Source organism: Ailuropoda melanoleuca, chromosome 2 (assembly GCF_002007445.2).
Source record: "Ailuropoda melanoleuca isolate Jingjing chromosome 2, ASM200744v2, whole genome shotgun sequence".
Classification (NCBI taxonomy): Eukaryota; Metazoa; Chordata; class Mammalia; order Carnivora; family Ursidae; genus Ailuropoda; species Ailuropoda melanoleuca.
In genome coordinates this window covers 195,185,296-195,206,111 of record NC_048219.1, presented here as the reverse complement: position 1 = coordinate 195,206,111, position 20,816 = coordinate 195,185,296, and the positions used below count along the sequence as shown (strand labels likewise).

General features: G+C 45.3%; 1 protein-coding gene across 1 annotated transcript in view; it reads left to right on the top strand.

Moving 5' to 3' along the window:
- Positions 1-20,816, top strand: part of IQCA1 (IQ motif containing with AAA domain 1) — a 172,483-nt gene that overhangs the window by 65,378 nt on the left and 86,289 nt on the right. Inside the window, exon 8 of the mRNA XM_034655460.1 lies at positions 18,968-19,087. Within this exon, the coding sequence (XP_034511351.1) occupies positions 18,968-19,087 (120 nt within the window). The remainder of the gene's footprint in view (positions 1-18,967; positions 19,088-20,816) is intronic.

The window sequence follows — 20,816 nt, the reverse complement described above, 5'->3', positions numbered from 1 at the left end:
CCCGTAAGAAACCGTTTGCCTTAGGATGAGTTACTTAAACTCCCAACTTTCCAAATGTCCTCCTTTGCAAAATGGAGAGAAATGTTCATCTCGCAGAATTTCTGTAAGGATGAAATGAGAAACTACTTTGCGAAAAGCATGTGTGAAAATGCGTTGTAAGCATTCGTGAAACAAGCATATGAGCTGTTAGAATTTCTGCTACACGAGTGGATCCAAGGAACGAGGAGACACAGATGCACGGGGCACGTCGCAAAGTGTCAACCTCACAAGAGCCAAAGAAACTCAAATTCACATCTGGCTTCCATTTTACCCTCAAACAGGTCACAACCCATCCAGGCAATGACAGAGGCATCAGAGGAAGGGGAGCACTAAGGTATTGGCACAACAGGTGATCAGGTTGCCAGAGAAGCCACGCGCCCCCCCCCCGGAAGGAGCAGCCGGAGTGTCTCCTTTCTCGGCTCTTCACCCAGGGCTTTCTGTCGGCAGTAGGTCTCTGGAGATCTTCCGGAGAACGACATACGTCCAGGAGGGGAGCACGCCCCAAGCCCTGGAGTAATCTCACTGATAAAATTCAGCACGAGGAAATACTTTAAAAAGTATTTGTAAGATCTGTCAGGACACATCCTGTGGTTATTTCAGGTGTGGAAATAACCACCCAAATGTCCTGGAATGGGGGCTGAGACAATAGCTCATGGATCACTTTTTCTCAACACGCTGGGCTCTGGGCTGACAAAAGATCTTTTTCCATTTCCTGGTGCGGGAAGACAGACTGCGGAGGGAAAGCAGAGCCCCGTGGTGTGTGTGGCTGTGAATGCTCTTCTTTCGGGACGGGACAGGGGGCTTTGCCCAGTGTGCCACCCTCACCCTGCCTCCCCCGGACAACAACCGCTTGCCCTCCAGGGCCGGTGGTTATACGGAATTGTAACTCTTCCCACTGAAGATAAGGAGACACAGGCAGCCCGCGGGGAGCCTCTGACTTTCCCGAACGGGTTGCTGCTGTTAGCAGGAGATGCCCGTGAAATGTGAGCTCAGGTGACCTGAACTGGGTTAGGTCAGGTGCATGGCAGCTCCAGACAGGCCAGGTCGGCACCTTGGCGTCCAAAAAGCAGTTTTTCTGCCCCGGTTCCAGCCCCTGCCCCCAGACTGTGGAGCCCTGGTGGAAACAGATTTCAGGCACAATAAGGAAATGGCAACACCATTGCCTGAGTCACCCAGATACCAGGCAAACACTATTTGTACAAAATAAAATATGGGGTACTTCCCACTTCCCCCGTGGAGATGGAGAGTGGGCAGGAGGGACCGCCGGCCTCGGGCAGAATGCGGGCTTGGGTTCCATGTGCCTCAGGCAGGAGCTCCTCTTGGCCATCTCTAGGGCCCAAGACAGGGATTGGAAGAGAGATCATGGACCAAGAATTGGGGTGGGGGTGGGGAAGAACCAAGTGAGAACAGGTTAGGACCAAACCGTGGGATCGCTTGACACCCGTGAAACCCACACGGAAGCTCAGGGTGCCACCTAACCTAAGTTAGGTGCCAAGACTTAGGAATATCTGATGAATCCAGTCTTCTCAAGCTCCATATCCACTTCTCAGGCTTTGTGTTCTCAGATGGTTTTCCCTTTTCTTGCTTCTCCTTTTCCATCTTGTTCTGTAGACTTAGTGAAATGAGGGAGTTGTCCCATGCACGGTCCAGGAGATCTTTCATGCAGCCACGTGCCGAGTTCCATTTGCTGCATGACTTGCTCCGTAGGTGGTCGGCGCCGGGCTGAAGCACCTGCCTTGACCTTGACTGTTGCAGCGACCGGAGGACAAATGAAGTTGGGGTGGGGGAGGGGCGTCCAGGAATGGCATTGCAGTTCAAGCTGCACATTAACTTGGCACATCAGCAAAACGATGAAATTTCAGAGATAATCAAATGTCTTTGGAATCAAGATTCAAAGTAGGATTGAGGGAAAGTTGTGATTTCAGTAATTATGCACAGAGGCAGCGTATTTAACGTATTTCGCAGGCACTGTTGTGTTAAAATTTAAGTAGAGAATATCCCCGTATCTATTAAAGGATTTTCCAAACTGCAAGGAGAAGCCGAAGTAATTATCCAAAAAATCCCCGTTCTTCTCTACCCCAGATATACCTACCTCAGCAAGGCCTTTGGCCATCAGTTAGGAGGACACATATTTTATTTGGCCGAAAATTTTATCTTATGCAAGATAGGCAGGGAAGGCCTCTGATACGATGACATTGAGCATGTGCTGTCTCTGCGGACGAGCATGTCTCTGTGGAGGGAGAATCCAGGTAGACGGAGGAGCAGCTGGAAGTGGGTGAGCAGGTGGAAGGTGGTGGGGGTCAAGCGGGGAGGTGGCTGGGGAGTGTTCCGAAGGCCATTGCAAGTAGAGGAACCATGTCATTTAATGTCCAAACCAGGACACTTAAGAGTGAACGGGGGTGCGTTATTAATTGCATATGAATGAGACTTGTAAGAAGGGACATAAGTTAACCTAATTATATGGACTTTGGTTTCACTTTGAGAGAGTTGGCAGACTTTTGAGCGGAGACAGGGCGTGATATGGCTTCTGTTTTGAAAGGATCACTCTGGCTGCTGCGAGGAGTGTAGTGGGAACAGGAGCAGCGGGGGCAGCATGGATCCAGTTCCTTGTAGGAAGGCACGTAGGGATGGTAGTGGCTGTGAACAGTGCAAGCAATGAGAGGTGGTCAGACTGCAGGTGTGGTCAGAAGATAAAGCCAGCAGGAGTCTAGGTTTTTGCCCCAGGGGCAACTGGAAGGAGAGTTCCCATTTTCTAAAGGGGGGAAATGCAAGCGGAGGAGGAGGTTGGGGGGACAAGGTGAAAACAAGGGCTGAGTCTTGGCCATCTNATCCCCGTTCTTCTCTACCCCAGATATACCTACCTCAGCAAGGCCTTTGGCCATCAGTTAGGAGGACACATATTTTATTTGGCCGAAAATTTTATCTTATGCAAGATAGGCAGGGAAGGCCTCTGATACGATGACATTGAGCATGTGCTGTCTCTGCGGACGAGCATGTCTCTGTGGAGGGAGAATCCAGGTAGACGGAGGAGCAGCTGGAAGTGGGTGAGCAGGTGGAAGGTGGTGGGGGTCAAGCGGGGAGGTGGCTGGGGAGTGTTCCGAAGGCCATTGCAAGTAGAGGAACCATGTCATTTAATGTCCAAACCAGGACACTTAAGAGTGAACGGGGGTGCGTTATTAATTGCATATGAATGAGACTTGTAAGAAGGGACATAAGTTAACCTAATTATATGGACTTTGGTTTCACTTTGAGAGAGTTGGCAGACTTTTGAGCGGAGACAGGGCGTGATATGGCTTCTGTTTTGAAAGGATCACTCTGGCTGCTGCGAGGAGTGTAGTGGGAACAGGAGCAGCGGGGGCAGCATGGATCCAGTTCCTTGTAGGAAGGCACGTAGGGATGGTACTGGCTGTGAACAATGCAAGCAATGAGAGGTGGTCAGACTGCAGGTGTGGTCAGAAGATAAAGCCAGCAGAGCTGGCGGAAGGACTGAACAGAGGTATGAGAGAGGAGAGCACGCCAGCGGGAGTCTAGGTTTTTGCCCCAGGGGCAACTGGAAGGAGAGTTCCCATTTTCTGAAGGGGGGAAATGCAAGCGGAGGAGGAGGTTGGGGGGACAAGGTGAAAACAAGGGCTGAGTCTTGGCCATCTGAGCCTGAAGAGCTCACAGCACTTTGGAGGGGTTACTGGGCAGGCCATTGAATGTAGGTCTGCAGCCCAGGGGACAGACGAGCAGGAGACTGGGGGCTGGGAGAGGTGAAGCCCACGGTGCTGTTTGAAACCACAAAACTGGATAAGACCCTGATGGGTGTGCACAGAAAAGAGCCTAAGGAGGGAGCCCTGGGTCCCCCAGCACCCACAGGTGGGGAGACGGGGAGGCCCTGGCCCAGAAGACTAAGCAGGTGGTCAGCGGGGGCAGAGAGCGCGGAGGAAATCCAATTAGCACTTCATTTCAGAAGGAATGGACAGTGGAGAGCTCAAATACGATTATAGGCCATGCAATCTGAGCTCTTCCTGTGTAAGGCTGAAGAGGGGGGCCAAAAATGCCAGAGGAGGGGTGAGAGAGGCAGGAGGAAGCCAAGAAAGAGAACCTTCCAAAAAAGAGGGCTTGGCCATCTAAGAGATGCAGAGAGAGAGGAATGGAGTTGTAAAACACCCGCAGAAGTCAGCAACAGCAAACTCATCACCAAACTCGTGCATTAGCTTCCTTGGATGACCGTAACAAGGACCATCACAGGGCAGCTGAAACATCTGGAATTCACTCCCTCACAGTTTCCGGCTCCAAGTCGAAGACCTCCATGGTGTCAGCTGAGTTGGTTCCTTGCACGGGCTATGAGGGAAAGCTGTTCCAGGTCTCTCTCTCAACGTGTGGACAGCCATCTTCTCCCTGTGTCCTCACACAGTCCTTGCTCTGTGCATGTGTGTCCTGGGGTGCGAATTTCCCCTTTTTATAAAGACACTAGTCATACTGGACTTGAGCCCACCCTACTCCATCCAGTATGACCTCCTCTCAACTAATGCTATCTGCAATGGCCCTATTTCCCAATAAGGCCACATTCTGAGGTCCTGGGGATTAGGACCAGGCTGGCCCATCCTGGAGAGCGGTGGTCCCTTCCTCCAGTGAAGAGAGGGCACCAGCCATCTCTGCCTGATGACAGCTCCCCACTCTCCTCCCCCAGGACACATTGAGGCAATTGGTAGCAGAGTCCTGGGGAAGGGTGTGTGGGAGAATTTTCCAGACCAAGAGCCCATCATGTTGCAATTCCCATTTTTTGAATAATGTCAATGTTCCCACCATGTGTCAGCCCTAAGCACAGCGTGGGTTTTCCGGATGGGGGCCTGGATGAGCACCAGTGGTGTCCAGACACCATGGGTGGTGGGCATACACCGTGTCTGTGTTCAGGTGAAAGGATCGCCTCCGCCCCGGAGATGCGGGGACTGTGGAGAAGGTGAAGACAGGAATGACATGCCTGTGGGGTAGCAGAGTCCAACAGAAACCAGATACGTTGTTTCCACTTGTAATCTTTCCTGACACCATTTCATTGGAGATCCTCGGTTACTTCCCCCAGGAGTCCCCAGATGGGCTGCCCCCTGCAGCCGATGCTGTCAGCCCCCAGCTGTTTCTGCCAGAAACACGGTGGGAGCCAACATATTCTCTCCACTCGTCCCCAAGTCTAAGCCATCGGACGGCTGCAGGTTGTACAGCTCACAGGGCGCTGAGTCCAAGCGCCAAACCCTCATCACCTCACAGCCTCCCTATCCTGAGCGGCAGGAGAGGATCAGGCATGTCTGGCTCGGAGCACCCTGACTCGGGAGAGTAAGGCTACGTCCCCATCTCCGCCACCGCACGCAACTGCAAATGTGGGGGTGAAACCCAGCAGCCAAGGAAACATAAAATGAAATTCAAACCGTGTGTTCTAGTCTCAGCGTGCTCTCGGTGACCAAGGCACAGGGACGGGGCTGAGGAGAGAGGCCCAATCAGTGCAAACCCAGGGCACACTTGGAATAGCCCAAACCAGGGAAGCAACTGCTATGGGGACAGCGGACTCCTTGCTGAGGAAGGAAGAACATGGGGTGGCGTGAGCACAGGGAAGCGTGTGTGTGCACGTGAGTGCATGTGTGCATATGTGTGCGTGCATGCATGTGTGTGCATGTGTGTGCGTTTGTGTGCTCGCACGTGTGTGTGCATGTATGTGTGCATGTGGGGAGTAAGACAAACCTATCAGGCTACACCGTCATCTTCAGATATGAATTTTAAAATAGATCTTTTAAATGTGTGCCCTACAACAGTTTCTGCGTTATTTAAGGCCCAGACACCCAATTTCAGATTATCATGAATTATTTAAACTAATGTGACTAAAAAAACTAAATATGTTCTTTTACATATTAAAAATAACTAGAGTTAATACTATTTTTGCAAAAAAAGTGCTACGAACAATGCAATATTTTTAAATCTTACTATGAAAATGGATGTGTAATATAATTAAGAATTCTACTTTAGAAATGGCACATGTCAATCCTTTTGGGTTTAGTTTATCTAAGTTTCTAGGTTTGTTCTGTGTCCTCAAAGACACTCAAGGTTTAAAGTGAGGAAATAAGGTTAGACGATGGAGCTCCCTGTGAAGGTGGCTGTCGGGGGAATGGGTGAGTGGGTGCACAGAAGAGAGGGTGCTAGAACTTTCGCTCCAAGTGTATTCACAGTTCTTATCCAAGGCCTGTCAAGGCCAAGTGCTGCACAGAACAAGACAGACTGTGGTCAGGCAGTTTAATGAGCATCGAGATTTGAGCCTTGTGGACAAGCAGTGTCTGAGATCAACTATATGTACTAGCCTTGTGATTGTGAAAGCTGAGGGCATCCAGGCAAGGGCTGACACTTTAATCTTCAGATCACTCTCTCCTGTCACTGAATCCAGAATCTAGTTGGGACTAATCAGGTGTTTGTTGATTGAGTATATGGATGGATGGATGGATGGATGGATGGATGGATGGATGGATGGGTGGACGGACAGACCAGCAGACGGATGGATGGATGGTTAGATGGATGAATGGACGGACGGACGGATGGACGGATGGCTGGGTGGATAGATAGGTGGATGGGTAACTGAGTGCATGAAGCTACCACAGTAGCTGCAATGACGGCAGATCCATTGACAGAATGGCACACTTAGTGTGTGATCTCCTCTGTCGTCCTTGTCCCTGCATTTGTCCCCACAAACCCCATTGTGTTCAGTTCCTTTCAAAGCAACGCTGAGGAGCTGAGTCACGTTGCTACTGAATGAGCCCACAGGAAAGGTTCGAGAGACCTGAGATACTTTGTCCAGACAATGATGTGACATTTTAAACTGTTTCCAGAGCAATCCCATGGAAAGACTGGGGCCTCCGCAGGCAGGGCGTGCTGGCACCTCGGCACGAACCCAGCAGTGGCCCCAACGCGGAATCGTCGTGCCCCTCACCACCATGCATCAGCCTCAAAACAAAGTTTCACTTAATAATACCCTCGAGGACACCGTACGGACTAACTGTTAAGACCTGACCCTTGACTGCGCAGCATTTTACTCTTCCATGTGACAAATCGGGAGCGCGGCGTTGGGCGGCCGTGAGGAAGCAGTGCTGTGAGGTCATCTGCCCGCAGCCGAACCAGCCACTTTCCGTGGAACGTCATTTTTAATCGAGAAAATGACAGACTTTGGCTTTTGAGAGACATTGTCTCAAAAATGAACCAAATGAGCCCGAAAGGAAAGCTCTGACGTAGCAAAAATTAAAATTTTGGAAATCTCGTAATCACCTTTGTGAGCCTGAGAGCTTCCCGTGACTTAGAGTTTCGGTTTGGAGACCAGTGAAGTTACTGATGAATGTGATTTTGTTGTGATGAAAAGTGACCAATGTGAGGACAGATGCTCTCCCCAAACTTCAACCGAGACAGGACACTGCAGCGGAATGAGTACAGAAGCGCGTACGAGCACACGGCTACCTTCCTTCAAGCCAGACTTCAAGAAGATTTCAACAATGCAGAACAGGAACACTCTTCTCACTACCTTTTTTTTTTTGAAAATATACTAAAAATGTTATTTATGTGAACATATGAGTTTATTATTGTTATTTTTAAGTGAATTTAAAATGCATCTTTTAGAAATATCCCAGACTTAATATTTATTACAGGAAATATCAATAGTTATAACTCACATAAACAAAAGCTCCCTGAGATATTCAAAGATTTTCAAGAGTATAAAGGGCTCCGAAGGTCAGAAGTTTGAGAACCACTGCTGTGGACTCATCTTAAGCACAGCTGTCTCCTCTAATCCCTGGATTGTCCGCTTCGGTGGATTCGTGGAACCTAGAAATAGTAACTACACACGCCTCCTGAAATTCCGCAATATTCAATTGCAAAGTCTGCTTTTTAAAATGTAGAAATTATATGGTGACACACAGAAAAATTACTATTTGGAACCCATATGAAATGGAACCTTAGCCTTATGGAAACCCAAAGCCTGCCCGCGTATTTCATGCACTATTACTAAATTTGTCATCCGAACAACTCCATCCTTCTGTTTCGTTTCAAAATCCTGTGTTTATCCTAAGTTTTAAACAGGAAGAAGTGATTTGTGCTTCTGTCTTCATTCCTAAGTCAAGCACAGAGGACCTCAATAATTTAAAAAAAAAAAAAAAGGAGAAAAATACAATCTGCTCTACAGAGAGGTGTGTCCGTCCCGGAGTAACAACTACCTGGAGGAAGCAAAGCTCTAGGAACATGGCCGGGTCCTGCTGCTCCTTGGAGACAGTGTGTCTGGCCACAAGAGGCAGGGAGTTTCCCCCCAAGAACACTCCCCTGTTTCAATGACCAGGAGCAGAGCCAGGGAGTGGGAGGTGTGACAGAGAGGATGGAGCTCGTTCCTACTTAATTCCCCTCTTTTTTGCTCCTCAGGAACCTAACTGGCACTTTTCCTGAATACCCTAACGTGGAAGAAGGAGGGTCCGCCATTATCTTTTCCAACAAGACCCCACAACAGGTATGGAGATGCTTGAAAAACAAAACACAAATCTGTTGTAATCCCATTTCTTTAACCTGTAACCTGAGTGGGTTCACTGTGTTATTAGGTTTGGGTTATTTTCCTGCAAATATTTACATGGAAATATTTTGATGTTTCATCAATTATGTACCTTTAAGTTTACTTCAACATGAATTCGTTCTTTCTCCTGTCTTAACCTTTGAAAGAGATGTGACAACATGTGGGGCTTACTTTCTTGGTAAATTCTGAGCAGCTTGATTTCCAGGGCCCTTTGCGTTCTGGTTCCTGCTTGCCCCTCAGTGTCATCTGCTGTCCCCTTGCCCCTGTCTTACTGCCATGAGCCCCAGTGCTCTGCTGGCCCGCCCTCCTCTAGCCCTGTGTCACTGCACCTTCAGTGCCTTTGTGCACCTCACGCTCTCCCTGCATCCCAGGCTGGCCTCCTACCCCCCTTCCCCTGCTGCATTCCTGCATCCCAGGCTGGCCTTCTACCCCCCTTCCCCTGCTGCATTCCCGCATCCCAGGCTGGCCTTCTACCCCCCTTTCCCCTGCTGCATTCCCGCATCCCAGGCTGGCCTTCTACCCCCCTTCCCCTGCTGCATTCCTGCATCCCAGGCTGGCCTCCTACCCCTCCTCCCCTGCTGCATTCCTGCTCACCTGTTGAGAGCCAGCTCTTCGTGATAGTGATGTTCTTCCAGAGAAACATCTCTGTCGATGCTCCAGTGGCATCTGATGAAATTGACTTGTAAGGCTGTTTTTAGAGATATAAGCTAGAAAGAGGAAAACTGTTCTTAACCTCAGAGTATTTATCATAGAAACCAAGAGAAAATTGACACTGTGCTCCACTGTGGAACACTAGAAGCATTGCTATTAAAAGTGAAACTCATACTCATATCCTCAAGCTGATATACTGGGCCACATAAAACTCAAATGGCCAAAAATCTCATAATTGGAATTAAAATCATATGATAAGTTGGAGAAAATATTTGCAACATAGGTAACAATAGCTACCTTTCATATGTAAAGAGTTCTTAGGAAATAACAAGAAAAATCTAAATACCTCAGTAAGAAAGAAGGCAAAAAAATGTTAACTTAATTTTAAAAACTTTAAAACTCACTACCAAAAAAACTCAAATATAAAACAATGTTACTCTATGTCTTTTCACCTATTGAATTGGTAAAAATTTTAAATCATGATGATCGCTGGAGTTGGTGAGCATGTGGAGAAAAGTCACTCCCATTCATTGTGGCTGGATACATAAATATAAAAATCAGCATGACCTTTCTGAGGAACATGGACCAAGCAAACATCAGATGTTTAATGCATGTACTCTTTGACCCATAAATGCTATTAGGGAATTTATACAAAGCATGTAATAAGACAAGTTGCCATAGACCGGAGACAAAAACTTTTTCCGTGAGGGGCCATATAGTAAATATTTGAGGCTGTGGAACATGCATTCTCTGCCACAACTACTTAACTCTGCTATTCTAGCATGAAAGTGGACGCAGACCATAGGTAATGAATGGGCATGGCTCTGTTCCAATAAAGCTTTATTTACAAACTGGGCAGTGGGCCAGATTTGGCCCATGCAGTATGATTTGCCGACCCCTGCCGCAGATGATTGAAAGAGTAGTTCGGGCCGCCCCGTTTACAGCACTGACAAAGAACACAGGCTACTGCTCGTGAGGAGGGACCCAGGTAAGGAGCACGGAGCACTACACAGCAGTAAAAGCTCTGCTGTAAATCAGGGTTTCTCCACCTCAGCCCCCCGGTCAGCCTCCCGTCTCCCTGTGCTCCCCCGAGTGAGCTGTTGGGGTCAGAGGGACGTGCTCTTCCCCCACCTCCCTTTCGGGAGCTGACACCACCAGCTCCTGCTCCAGCCTCTGGCAGACTTCTGTCCTCCTCAGACCTCAGTGACCACATACTATCCACCCTGCCATTTGGCAGTTCATCAAGCCCTGCCTTGAGTGACTGTCCTTTCAACCTGGTGTTATTTCCCTTCGTTACCCAGTGAGGTCTTGTCCCTGCAGCTAAATTGTCAGGCCCAAGTTGTGTCTTGAAAGGCCACAGCCAGGGGCCAAATGCGTTTCCTGTTAGCTTAGAAAGGTAAGGATTCCAGGATTAAGAATGCCGGTGCATTCCCACCAACAATGTAGGAGGGATCCGCTTTCTCCACATCCTCTCCAACAATTGTTGTTTCCTGCCTTGTCAATTTTTGCCGTTCTAACTGGGGTAAGGTGGTATCTCAGTGTGGTTTTGATTTGAATTTCCCTGATGGCTAATGATTTTGAACATTTTTTCATGTGTCTGTTAGCCATTTGTATGTCTTCATTGGAAAAGTGTCTGTTCATATCTTCTGCCCATTTTATGATTTGTTTATTTGTTTCTCGTGTATTGAGTTTGAGAAGTTCTTTGTAGATCTTGGATACCAGTCCTTTATCTGTGGTGTCCTTTGCAAATATATTCTCCCATTCCGTGGGCTGTCTCTTAGTTTTTTTGACTGTTTCCTTGGCTGTGCAGAAGCTCTTTATCCTGATAAAGTCCCATAAGTTCATTTTATCTTTTATTTCTCTTGCCTTTGGCGATGTGTCGTGAAAAAGGTTGCTCTGGCCGATGTCATAGAAGTTGTTGCCTATGTTCTCCTCTAGAATTTTGATGGATTCCTGTCTCACATTGAGGTCTTTCATCCATTTGGAGTTTATTTTTGTGTATGGTGTGAGAGAGTGGTCAAGTTTCATTCTTTTGCATGTAGCTGTCCAATTTTCCCAGCACCATTTATTGAAGAGACTGTCTTTTTTCCACCGGATGTTTTTTCCTGCTTTATCAAAGATTAGTTGCCCAAANGTAGATACAATGGAATATTCCTCAGCCATCAGAAGGAACGATTTCTCAACATTTGCTGCAACATAGACGGGACTGGAGGAGATAATGCTAAGCGAAATAAGTCAAGCAGAGAAAGACAATTATCATATGATTTCTCTCATCTATGGAACATAAGAACTAGGAGGATCGGTAGGGGAAGAAAGGGATAAAGAAAAGGGGGGTAATCAGAAGGGGGAATGAAACATGAGAGACTATGGACTATGAGAAACAAACTGAAGACTTCAGAGNTCCATAGTCTCTATGGACTCTGGGAAACAAACTGAGGGCTTCAGAGGGGAGGGGAGGGGAATGGGATAGGCTGGTGATGGGTAGTAAGGAGGGCACGTATTGCATGGTGCCCTGGGTGTTATATGCAACTAATGAAGCATCAAACTTTACATCNTGGTGCCCTGGGTGTTATATGCAAGTAATGAATCATGGAACTTTACATCAAAAACTAGGGATGTACTGTATGGTGACTAACATAATATAATAAAAAAATTAAAAAATTAAAAAAAAAAGAATGCTGGTGCAATGTCTACATTGTATCCACGAGAAACATTCAAGAGTAGGGTTAATGTTGACTAAAAACAGAAGAAGATGAAAATGTCCTGGTTAATATGTTAAAATAAGACAAAGAAGGCCACAAAGCAGCATGACTTGTAAAGACAAGTGATGGAAGAGTCCGGACAGGGTAGAGGGGATGAACCACAGTCCCGCCACTCAGGGGGCTCCTTCCCCATGCGCCTCCCTCCCTGGGCTGACGTAACGGTTAGATGAGGTGACGCGTGCAGTGTACCTGCCGCAGTACACACGGAAGTCTCGCAGGACGTCACAGTAACTGTCACCAAGGAGAGGAGGGGACGAAGAGACAGACCAAGCATAACCATTACAGCCTGTACATAAAGGGGCAACTTTACATTTGTTAAAAAAACAAGCAAGACGAACTTTCTACACAGTGAGCATGATCACCTTGATGCCAACGTTCCCAAAGAAGGCCCAGCGCGGACAGAACCACAGACTAGTCTTCCTCACAAGTATTAATCCAAACATTCAACCTGAAATATTAGCACACAAACCCAGCAGCACATTCAATAAGCAAAACACCACAGTCAAGCGGCATTTATTCCCGATTGCAAGAACGGCTGGGGTGGAGGGTGTGTCTGTGAATACATCGCATCCTATAAAGAGAGCCAAAAGGGAAAGCCATGAGTGCATCTCTGTGGATGCTGGTTGGGCCTTTTACAATTCAACGTCCGTTCTTGATTTTTAAAAATGAAACAATTAGTTGTGACCAAAACCATCTGTGTGAAAAGCCTAAAATATTTACTCTCTGGCCCTTTACGGAAAAATCTGCAATTCCTGGTCTATGCATACAAAAATACAGGAAGAAGTAAACTGCATCTAAAAAGTAATTATTTCTAGGATGGGAAATTTTAAATAATTTTGCTTTTTCTTTTTTTCTATTTTTCATATTTTCCAAGAGAAAATTTTTATGATACATCATGTTGCAAAAATCTGGCAATGGAAGAATATGTCAACATTAGCTATATACTATATGTTTACAAAGAGTAGACATATTTCAAAATATAAGTAAGCATTTTCTCTGAAAAAAAATAAAAAATAAAATTCAATTAAAATGAAACAAAAAATTAGAACATAAGGATACTTCTTTAACGTGACAAAGTATTTCTTAGTTCAAGATCTAATATTATGCTTAATGGAAGTCACTAGAAACAATTCTACCAATGTCATGAAAAATACAAGGATGACCATTGTCTCTGCTGTCCATTAGGATCTATGAACACTACTGGACACAGAAAGAGCACAGAGATATAGAAATTGGAAAGGAAAAGGCAAAACGATCGCTTTTTGCAGGTATGCTCTACACTTAGAAAAGCAAAAGAATGAATTGAAAACTAAACAGTGTGAGAAGAAAGGGGGGTAATCAGAAGGGGGAGTGAACCATGAGAGACTATGGACTCTGAGAAACAAACTGAGGGCTTCAGAGGGGAGGGAGGTGGCGGAATGGGATAGACTGGTGATGGGTAGTAAGGAGGGCACGGATTGCGTGGTGCACTGGGTGTTATACACAACTAATGAATCATCGAACCTTGCATCAGAAACCAGGGATGTACTGTATGGTGACTAACATAATGTAATAAAAAAACATAAAAAAATAAAAATAAAAAAATAAACTGTGAGAAGGAAGACGCGGAGTTACAGAGAGCAAAAGCTTTGGTGTGTACAAACAGCAGCTAGATAGAAAATACAACAAAACAGTCCATTTACAACAGTATCAACAACGCAAAGATAAAGCATTCAGGAACAAACTTAATAATAAATGCGTGTTCTGGGTAAAGAAAAGTTTTAAAAAGTGTGAGGGATGAAATGGAAAGAGGGAAAAGCACACTGTGTTCTTAGGTAGGGATATTCCGCATTGTAAATACATCACTTCTCCCAAACATCATGTGCACGTGTGATGTGATCTAAACAAAAATATCAATGGCATTATGTTGGGGGCAGGGGCAGGCCACACAGAAGGTGACCAACCTGATTCTAAACTTGAGGTGAAAGTAAATACTCAAGAATAACCAGTAAAATTCTGCATGTAATTACACAATATAATGAGAAGGAAGTAGCCGTGCAGTATTGAGCCATGATTAAGAACCCATTGGCACAGGCTAGAAAGACACATCAGTGGAAAAGAATAGAAAGTCAAGAAATATACCCAAATACATATGCCAATTTAGTAGATAACAAAGATGGCATTGCGCCTTTCTTGGGGAAGGGGGGATATTTAATAAATGGGATTAGAATAACCAGGTTGTCATCTGAAAAAAAGAAGAAAATTAAATCTCTGTTTCTTTATACCTCACCCCAGAATGATTCTAGATGGATCAAAGACTTAAATGCCAAACAAAACAAAACACCAAAGAACTAGAAGAGGCCAAGGAAGAAATGTTATAACCTCAGAGTGGGGAAAGACGTTTCTACCTCTGTTGCGCAATCCAGGGGTCATAGAAGAAAAAAAATGAAATTTTAAATGATACACACGAAAATTTTCTAACCTGCATGGCAAACAGACCCCAAGTGAAGTCAAATGACCGATGACACAGTAGGGTAATTACTTGTAACAAGCACTACACACAGGAGAGCATTTTTCTCATATATAAAGAGCTCCTACGGCTCTATAAAAAAAGATCAATAACTCAATATTTTAAAAAGCCAAAGGATATTAACAGACATTTCTCGGAAAAGAAAATGCAAATGGGTCTAAAACACAATAAAAGATATCCAACATAGAAGAAGATGAACCCCACACATAGAAACGCAAATTAAAACTACACTGACAGACAAAATTGATAAATGAACCTCATCAAAATTCAAAACTTTTGCACTTCAAAAGATGCCATCAAGAAAAATGCAAAGACAAAAACAGACTGGGGGAAGATATGAAAATGAATCCCTGGTAAGAGATTTGTATCCAGGATAAACGAAGAACTCTTGCATCTCAATAAGAAGACAATTCAATCAAAAAATGAGCAAAAGACTTGAATAGACAATTCACAAAGGATCCTGTATGAATAGCTAATTAGCACATGAATAGATGCTTGGTATCATTGTCTTTAGGGAGATAAAACTTAAAACTGCAGTGAGACCATTTCATTCCCACTAGGATGGCCATAATCAAGAAGACAGTAACAAAAGTTGAGGGTGTAGAGGAAAAGGAACCCTGCGATGGTGCTGGTAGGAATGCAAAATGGCGCAGCCACTTTGGGAAACGCTTGTCCATTTCTTAAAAGTTAAATAAATATGAGCGTACCAAATGAGCCAGCTGTCCACTGTTGGTACTCTATCCAAGAGAAATGAAAATGTGTCCATACAAAGAAGATTGTACGTGAATATAGGAGCATTACTCGTTATAGCCAAACATTTGGAACAGCCTACATATCCATCAGCTGGTGCCTGGATAGGCCATTGTGGTGCATCCAGCAATGGAATATTATTTGGTGATAAAAAAGGAAAAAGCAATTGAGATGTGCAACAACATGGGTAGATTCAAAACCGCGGTGCAAAGGGAAAGGAACCAGACCTAAGAGACCACACATTTTATGATTCTATTCCCAGGAAATGTCCACACAAAGTGAACAGAGGCCGAGAGGAGATTAGCAGAGGCCTGGCAAGGAATGGAGGAAAAAGAAAGAGACTGACAGTGGACATGAGGGGTCACCCTGGGATGATGGAAATGTTCCAAAACTGGCTCGTGGTGATGGTTCCACAACTTGGTAAATGTGCTAAAAATGATTGAATCGCACCCTTGGAATGGACGGACGTATACTATGTAAAATATGCCTCAATAAAACTATAATATATTATACTATTATAAAAGAAAACAGGTGGTGGGCCAGATCTGGCCTTCAGACCCCACAGTTTACCGAAAATATGGTGGCTGACTTCCTAGGACAATAAAGTGTGCCTCTCACTTCGGGAGGCTTTGCAATTGCTGAAGAGCATGAGCAAAATAAATTCAGCACTGACATCTTAGAAAACCCAAAACAACTACCGTGACAGACTATTTCTGCAGCCGTTCAGTTGACAAACATAACAGACTGTGTCACACGGTGTCAGAGCAGATGGGGAAAGCAGCGCCCGCCCGCAGGCCTGGCAGAGGCGTGAGTTGGCACAGCCCAACGGAGGCAGTTTGACAGTATTACAAATGTACATACATACCCTTGATCCGGCATTTCTACTTTTAGGAATTTCTGCTGCAAATATGCTCGTACACCTGCAAAATGATATTTGCAGCATTTATGTGTGCGGCGCTGTTAGTAACAGCAGACGGTTGGAAACAACCTAATTCCATTGGTAGGAGAACGGCTGGATCATCTAAAGTGCACCCACGAAAACAGAACAAGGAAGCGCTCTCTTCACTGCGAAGAAAGCCAGGGACATTATTTGGAGCATAATGTACAACAAGGACAGTGTGTACGAGACACTGATGTTGGAATAAAATGACCAAGCTATGTTTACGTTGTGTATCTGCGTGTATACATGTGTACATATTTGTGTACTTGGGAAGATTTGCTCGAGTTGAAAATCAAGAGAAAAACAAATTCAACATTGGCTTAAAAAAGAGACAAACTCCAATCACATACCCTTTTCAAGCGTGTGATTGGTGAACGTAACACAGTGGTGGGTGTGTGTGTGCACATGCGTGCGTGTGTGTACGCACGTATATTTGCATATAGCTATTTAAGGTGTCTCTGGAAGCACCTCCAAGGTATTGGGGCTGCTTTAGAAAGCAGATCTTACTGGCTGGCTCACAGCATGGGAACGGAACGTTTCACAACTTGATCTTTTGTAAGTTTTTAATTGTGGGCCGCGTGAATGTATTTATCGAAGTATTAAATTAATAAACTAAGGATATAGAGGAAATAAATAATACAATGGAGAAGGTTTTACAAGATACACTGAATTGTATGTTCCACAAATAAGGATTCCTCCTTTTTGTAGCTGCTCACAGTTTATACATCAGGTCATTTTTTAAAAATCGTCTGTGCATTTCTGAAAGCTTCCGAACTTCCAAGGAGCAAAAAAGTGTTCATGTTTCCTAAGTGCTCCAAACGTAAAAGTCCAGAGCGGCCACGATTTGGCTCTATGAGTTGAAGTGAGCCTGATCCCCGAGGAAAACATTGCCACTTGGACAAGGGACTTTTAATTCCATCTAAAGACACACTTTTTATTACCAAATAATGTGCACACCACATACGTCACCTCTTAGGCTCACCAGCACCCTTTTCCTGAGCCTCACCCCACCGAGAGCTTCACGGGAGCCTGGGAGAGGTTGGCCTCTGGATAGTGGGAAGGGGACACATGACTAATGACTATAACGTTGGTGTTGTTTTTAAGTCCAGATGGGACCAAGATATCCTGATTTGTTCATGGTAAAGCTGTCTTTTATATTTTTAAAAGTGTGAATAAACTCCTGAGAATAATATATGTATAAATATCAAGAATATAATACTAGAGGGGTGCCTGGGTGGCTCAGTCATTAAGTGTCTGCCTTCAGCTCAGGGCGTGATCCCGGAGTCCTGGGATCGAGCCCCGCATCGGGCTCCCTGCTCCGCTGGGAGGCTGCTTCTTCCTCTCCCACTCGCCCTGCTTGTGTTCCCTCTCTCGCTGGCTGTCTCTCTCTCTGTCAAATAAATAAAATAAAATCTTTAAAATACATATGTATATAATACTAGAAAATAAACTTGCGCACTGACTAAATCACTAACAAGGCATGAACAAGTAGACTTGATCCCAGGAGGCTGGTTTAGTACAACACAGTAGAAGGGAAAGGACACTAGCCCTTTTGTTTTGTTGCCTACCTTGCTCTCCAGAGGTAACCACTGTACTGAATTTGCTGTTTGTCATTCCCGCATATATCTTTGTGCTTTGACCACGTATGTATTTATCCTGAAACTGTAGAGTGTTACTTTTTTTATTTAACCAAATGCATTTTGTATGATAGGATAAATTTATGTACGTTGCTCCACATCTTGCCTCTTTTCTTTCTACGTTGTGAAACTCGTCCTGTTTAGCGTCTGTTTGAATCCCAGCTCGGCACTCACCCGCTGCGTGTCCATGGCCACGAGACGGCACGCTTTGTGCCCTGCTCTCTTATCCGTAAACCGGGCTGGGGACAGCTCGCACCGCAGGCTGCATTTAGCAGTAAATGAGTGCATCTTTGCGCAGCTCTCAGAACCGTGCTTGGCTTATCAGAAGTCCAACGGATGGAAGTACTGACTGGATTTTAGAAAATGAAACAAGGAAATTGGGTCCCAGAGATGTTATGCCACTTCCCTCGGTCACATGACCAGTGACATGACGTAGCTTCTACCGCCTCACATCTCCCAGAAGTCTCTCTGCCACAGCAAGTGGGAGCTCAGCAAACATCTGTTGTATAGAACAGATTACATGGTGTTCTACAAACCCTTACTAATTCTCCAGTGATGCTAATCCGATGTGAGCCCGGTACTTCTTAAGAAATATTTAAAATTTGGGGAGCATAAGTAAGGTTTTGGCACTGTAGAAAATACAGGGGAAAGAAACCAACCCTGAGAAGAGATGTGCGATCCTTTATGGGAAAGCAAAGTTAGAGCAAGAGCAACTGTCATGTGGAGTTCAGGCAGGGAACTCTGGGTGTCCTCAGCTCCACCGGGGAAGAGGTGAGGGTGGGCCGGCACCCTGGCCGCCGCAGAGACACTGAGGAAGCCATGACCTCCCTCACGTTCGCGGGAGCCCTGGGGGCGAGAGTGGCTCTGAATGGGCAGGAGGGTGGGGGGAGCAGGGAACTGGGTTCAGAAATGTCCAAACTCCCCCTCATCTGCTCCCTGAGATCCGACTGCTGCCTCAATGATGAATCCAGCCAGAGGGAGGCGGCCGTGGAGATGAGCAGAGCGGGGAGGGAGCGGGCACTGACCAGCACAAACACTTCCTCCGGACAAGAAAAGCAGTCCTCGTCTTGATCGGGCTCCATGGAATCGTGATGCTTACTTTGTGTGTCTTGCCAGGTTACTGAAGATATTATTGCAAACCAAGAAGAAGAAGAGAAAGACAAAAAGAAGGCGGCCAAGAAACCCAAGAAACCTAAAAAAGAAAAGGAAAAGAAAGGCACGAAGGAAAAAACCAAGGTAAGGAATTTGGAATTTTAGAAGAAACTGTCTTTTAAGGGGCTTTTTTGCTTTGAATCTGTGGCATGATCTCAAATCTCCTGAGATTGCAGTCATTCGTTTCCTAGGAAACTGTTCCACCAACTGTTTTTCCGTATTTTTTTATGTTGCTCCGTCACTGGTCACCATCCTCTCTAGGACTTATAATAAATACCTATGAGGATAAAGGTGGTTTTAGTGACTTCGATACTTTATGTGTTATTCAAATATGTGATAGCTTTGAATTTTTTTCCCTCAAAATAAATGATCCCCCTCGTCTTTCCTCAAGGGTAGAGACCAGGTGACCACTGCAAAGTCAAAATAATAACTACTCTAACTAAAGTGTGTTTGTTCAAATTTATCACTTCACATTGACATATTGGATATATTTTGTTGGAAGTGTTTGTTTCTTACTACCCAAAGGAAATCAGAATTCAAACAGTGTCACTTTGGGCCAGGCCTCCCCTTGTACAGGGAGAGAGGAGGTGCTGCTATCTTGGGGCAGGAACTGGAGGGGTCTTTGCCTTCGAGCACGTGGGGAGGTGTGCTCCCAGGACAGCATTGTCCCAGCAGAAACCTCACCTATGGGAGATGGAGCTCAGGTTGGAAACTCAAATCATCCTAAAGCGTGATTATGTTTAAAGTAGCATTTCTGCACAGACAGCTCCTTCACAGCTGACCAAAAGTCCGATCTGAATTGACTCAGGAGAATGGATCCTTAAGGGTTATGGTCCATCCGTGACTCTGTCCAGAGACAGAGACAGAGACCCCACTCTTGCTTCAGGCAGCCATGGTCACATTCCTCGTGTGGGTTCAGGAGAGAAATGGGACAGGCTACATCATCAAGGACAAATGATTGGACCAAGGAGTCAGGAATTGTGAGCAGGCGAGAAAGGAGGATGGTGGATATACAATGACAATACCCAAACTCCTGACCTTAGGGTAAAAGCTCTCACTTTTTCCCCCTTGAGAATGATAATCACTGTGGGCTTTTCAGAGATGGCTTTTATGGTGTTGAGGTACGTTCCCTCTATCTCTTCACTGTGGAGAGTTGTGCTCAAGAAAGAATGCTGTATTTTGTCAAATGCGTTTTCTGCATCTGTTGAGAGGTTCATATGGTTCTTGTCCTTTCTTTTATTAACATGATGTATCACATTGATTGGGCTGTGAATGTTGAACCACCCTTGCAGCCCAGGGAAAAAATCCCACTTGGTCATGATGAATAATCCTTCTGTCGTACTGTTAGATCCTATTGGCCAGTATCTTGGTGAGAATTTTGGCATCCATGTTCTTCAGGGATATTGGTCTGTAATTCTCCTTTTGAGTGGGTCTTTGTCTGGTTTTGGGATCAAGGCAATGCTGGCCTCATAAAACAAGTCTGGAAGTTTTCCTTCCATTTCTATTTTTTGAAATAGCTTCAGAAGAATAGGTATTAGTTCTTCTTTAAAATATTTGGTAGAACTCCCCCTGGGAAGCCATCCAGCCCTGGACTCTTGTTTGTTGGGAGATTTTTGATTACTGCTTCAGTTTCCTTGCTGNCTCTCCCCTATTAGATTTTAGGTGACTTAACACAGCACCAGGATAAAATAATTATAGTAGTGTCCCCAGCATTTTACACAGTAGATACAGACTAGAGATTTAGGGAACTGCTAAAGCGTACTGACTAAAATAGGAGTAGTTTTTTTTTGTTTTTTTTTTTTTTTAAGATTTT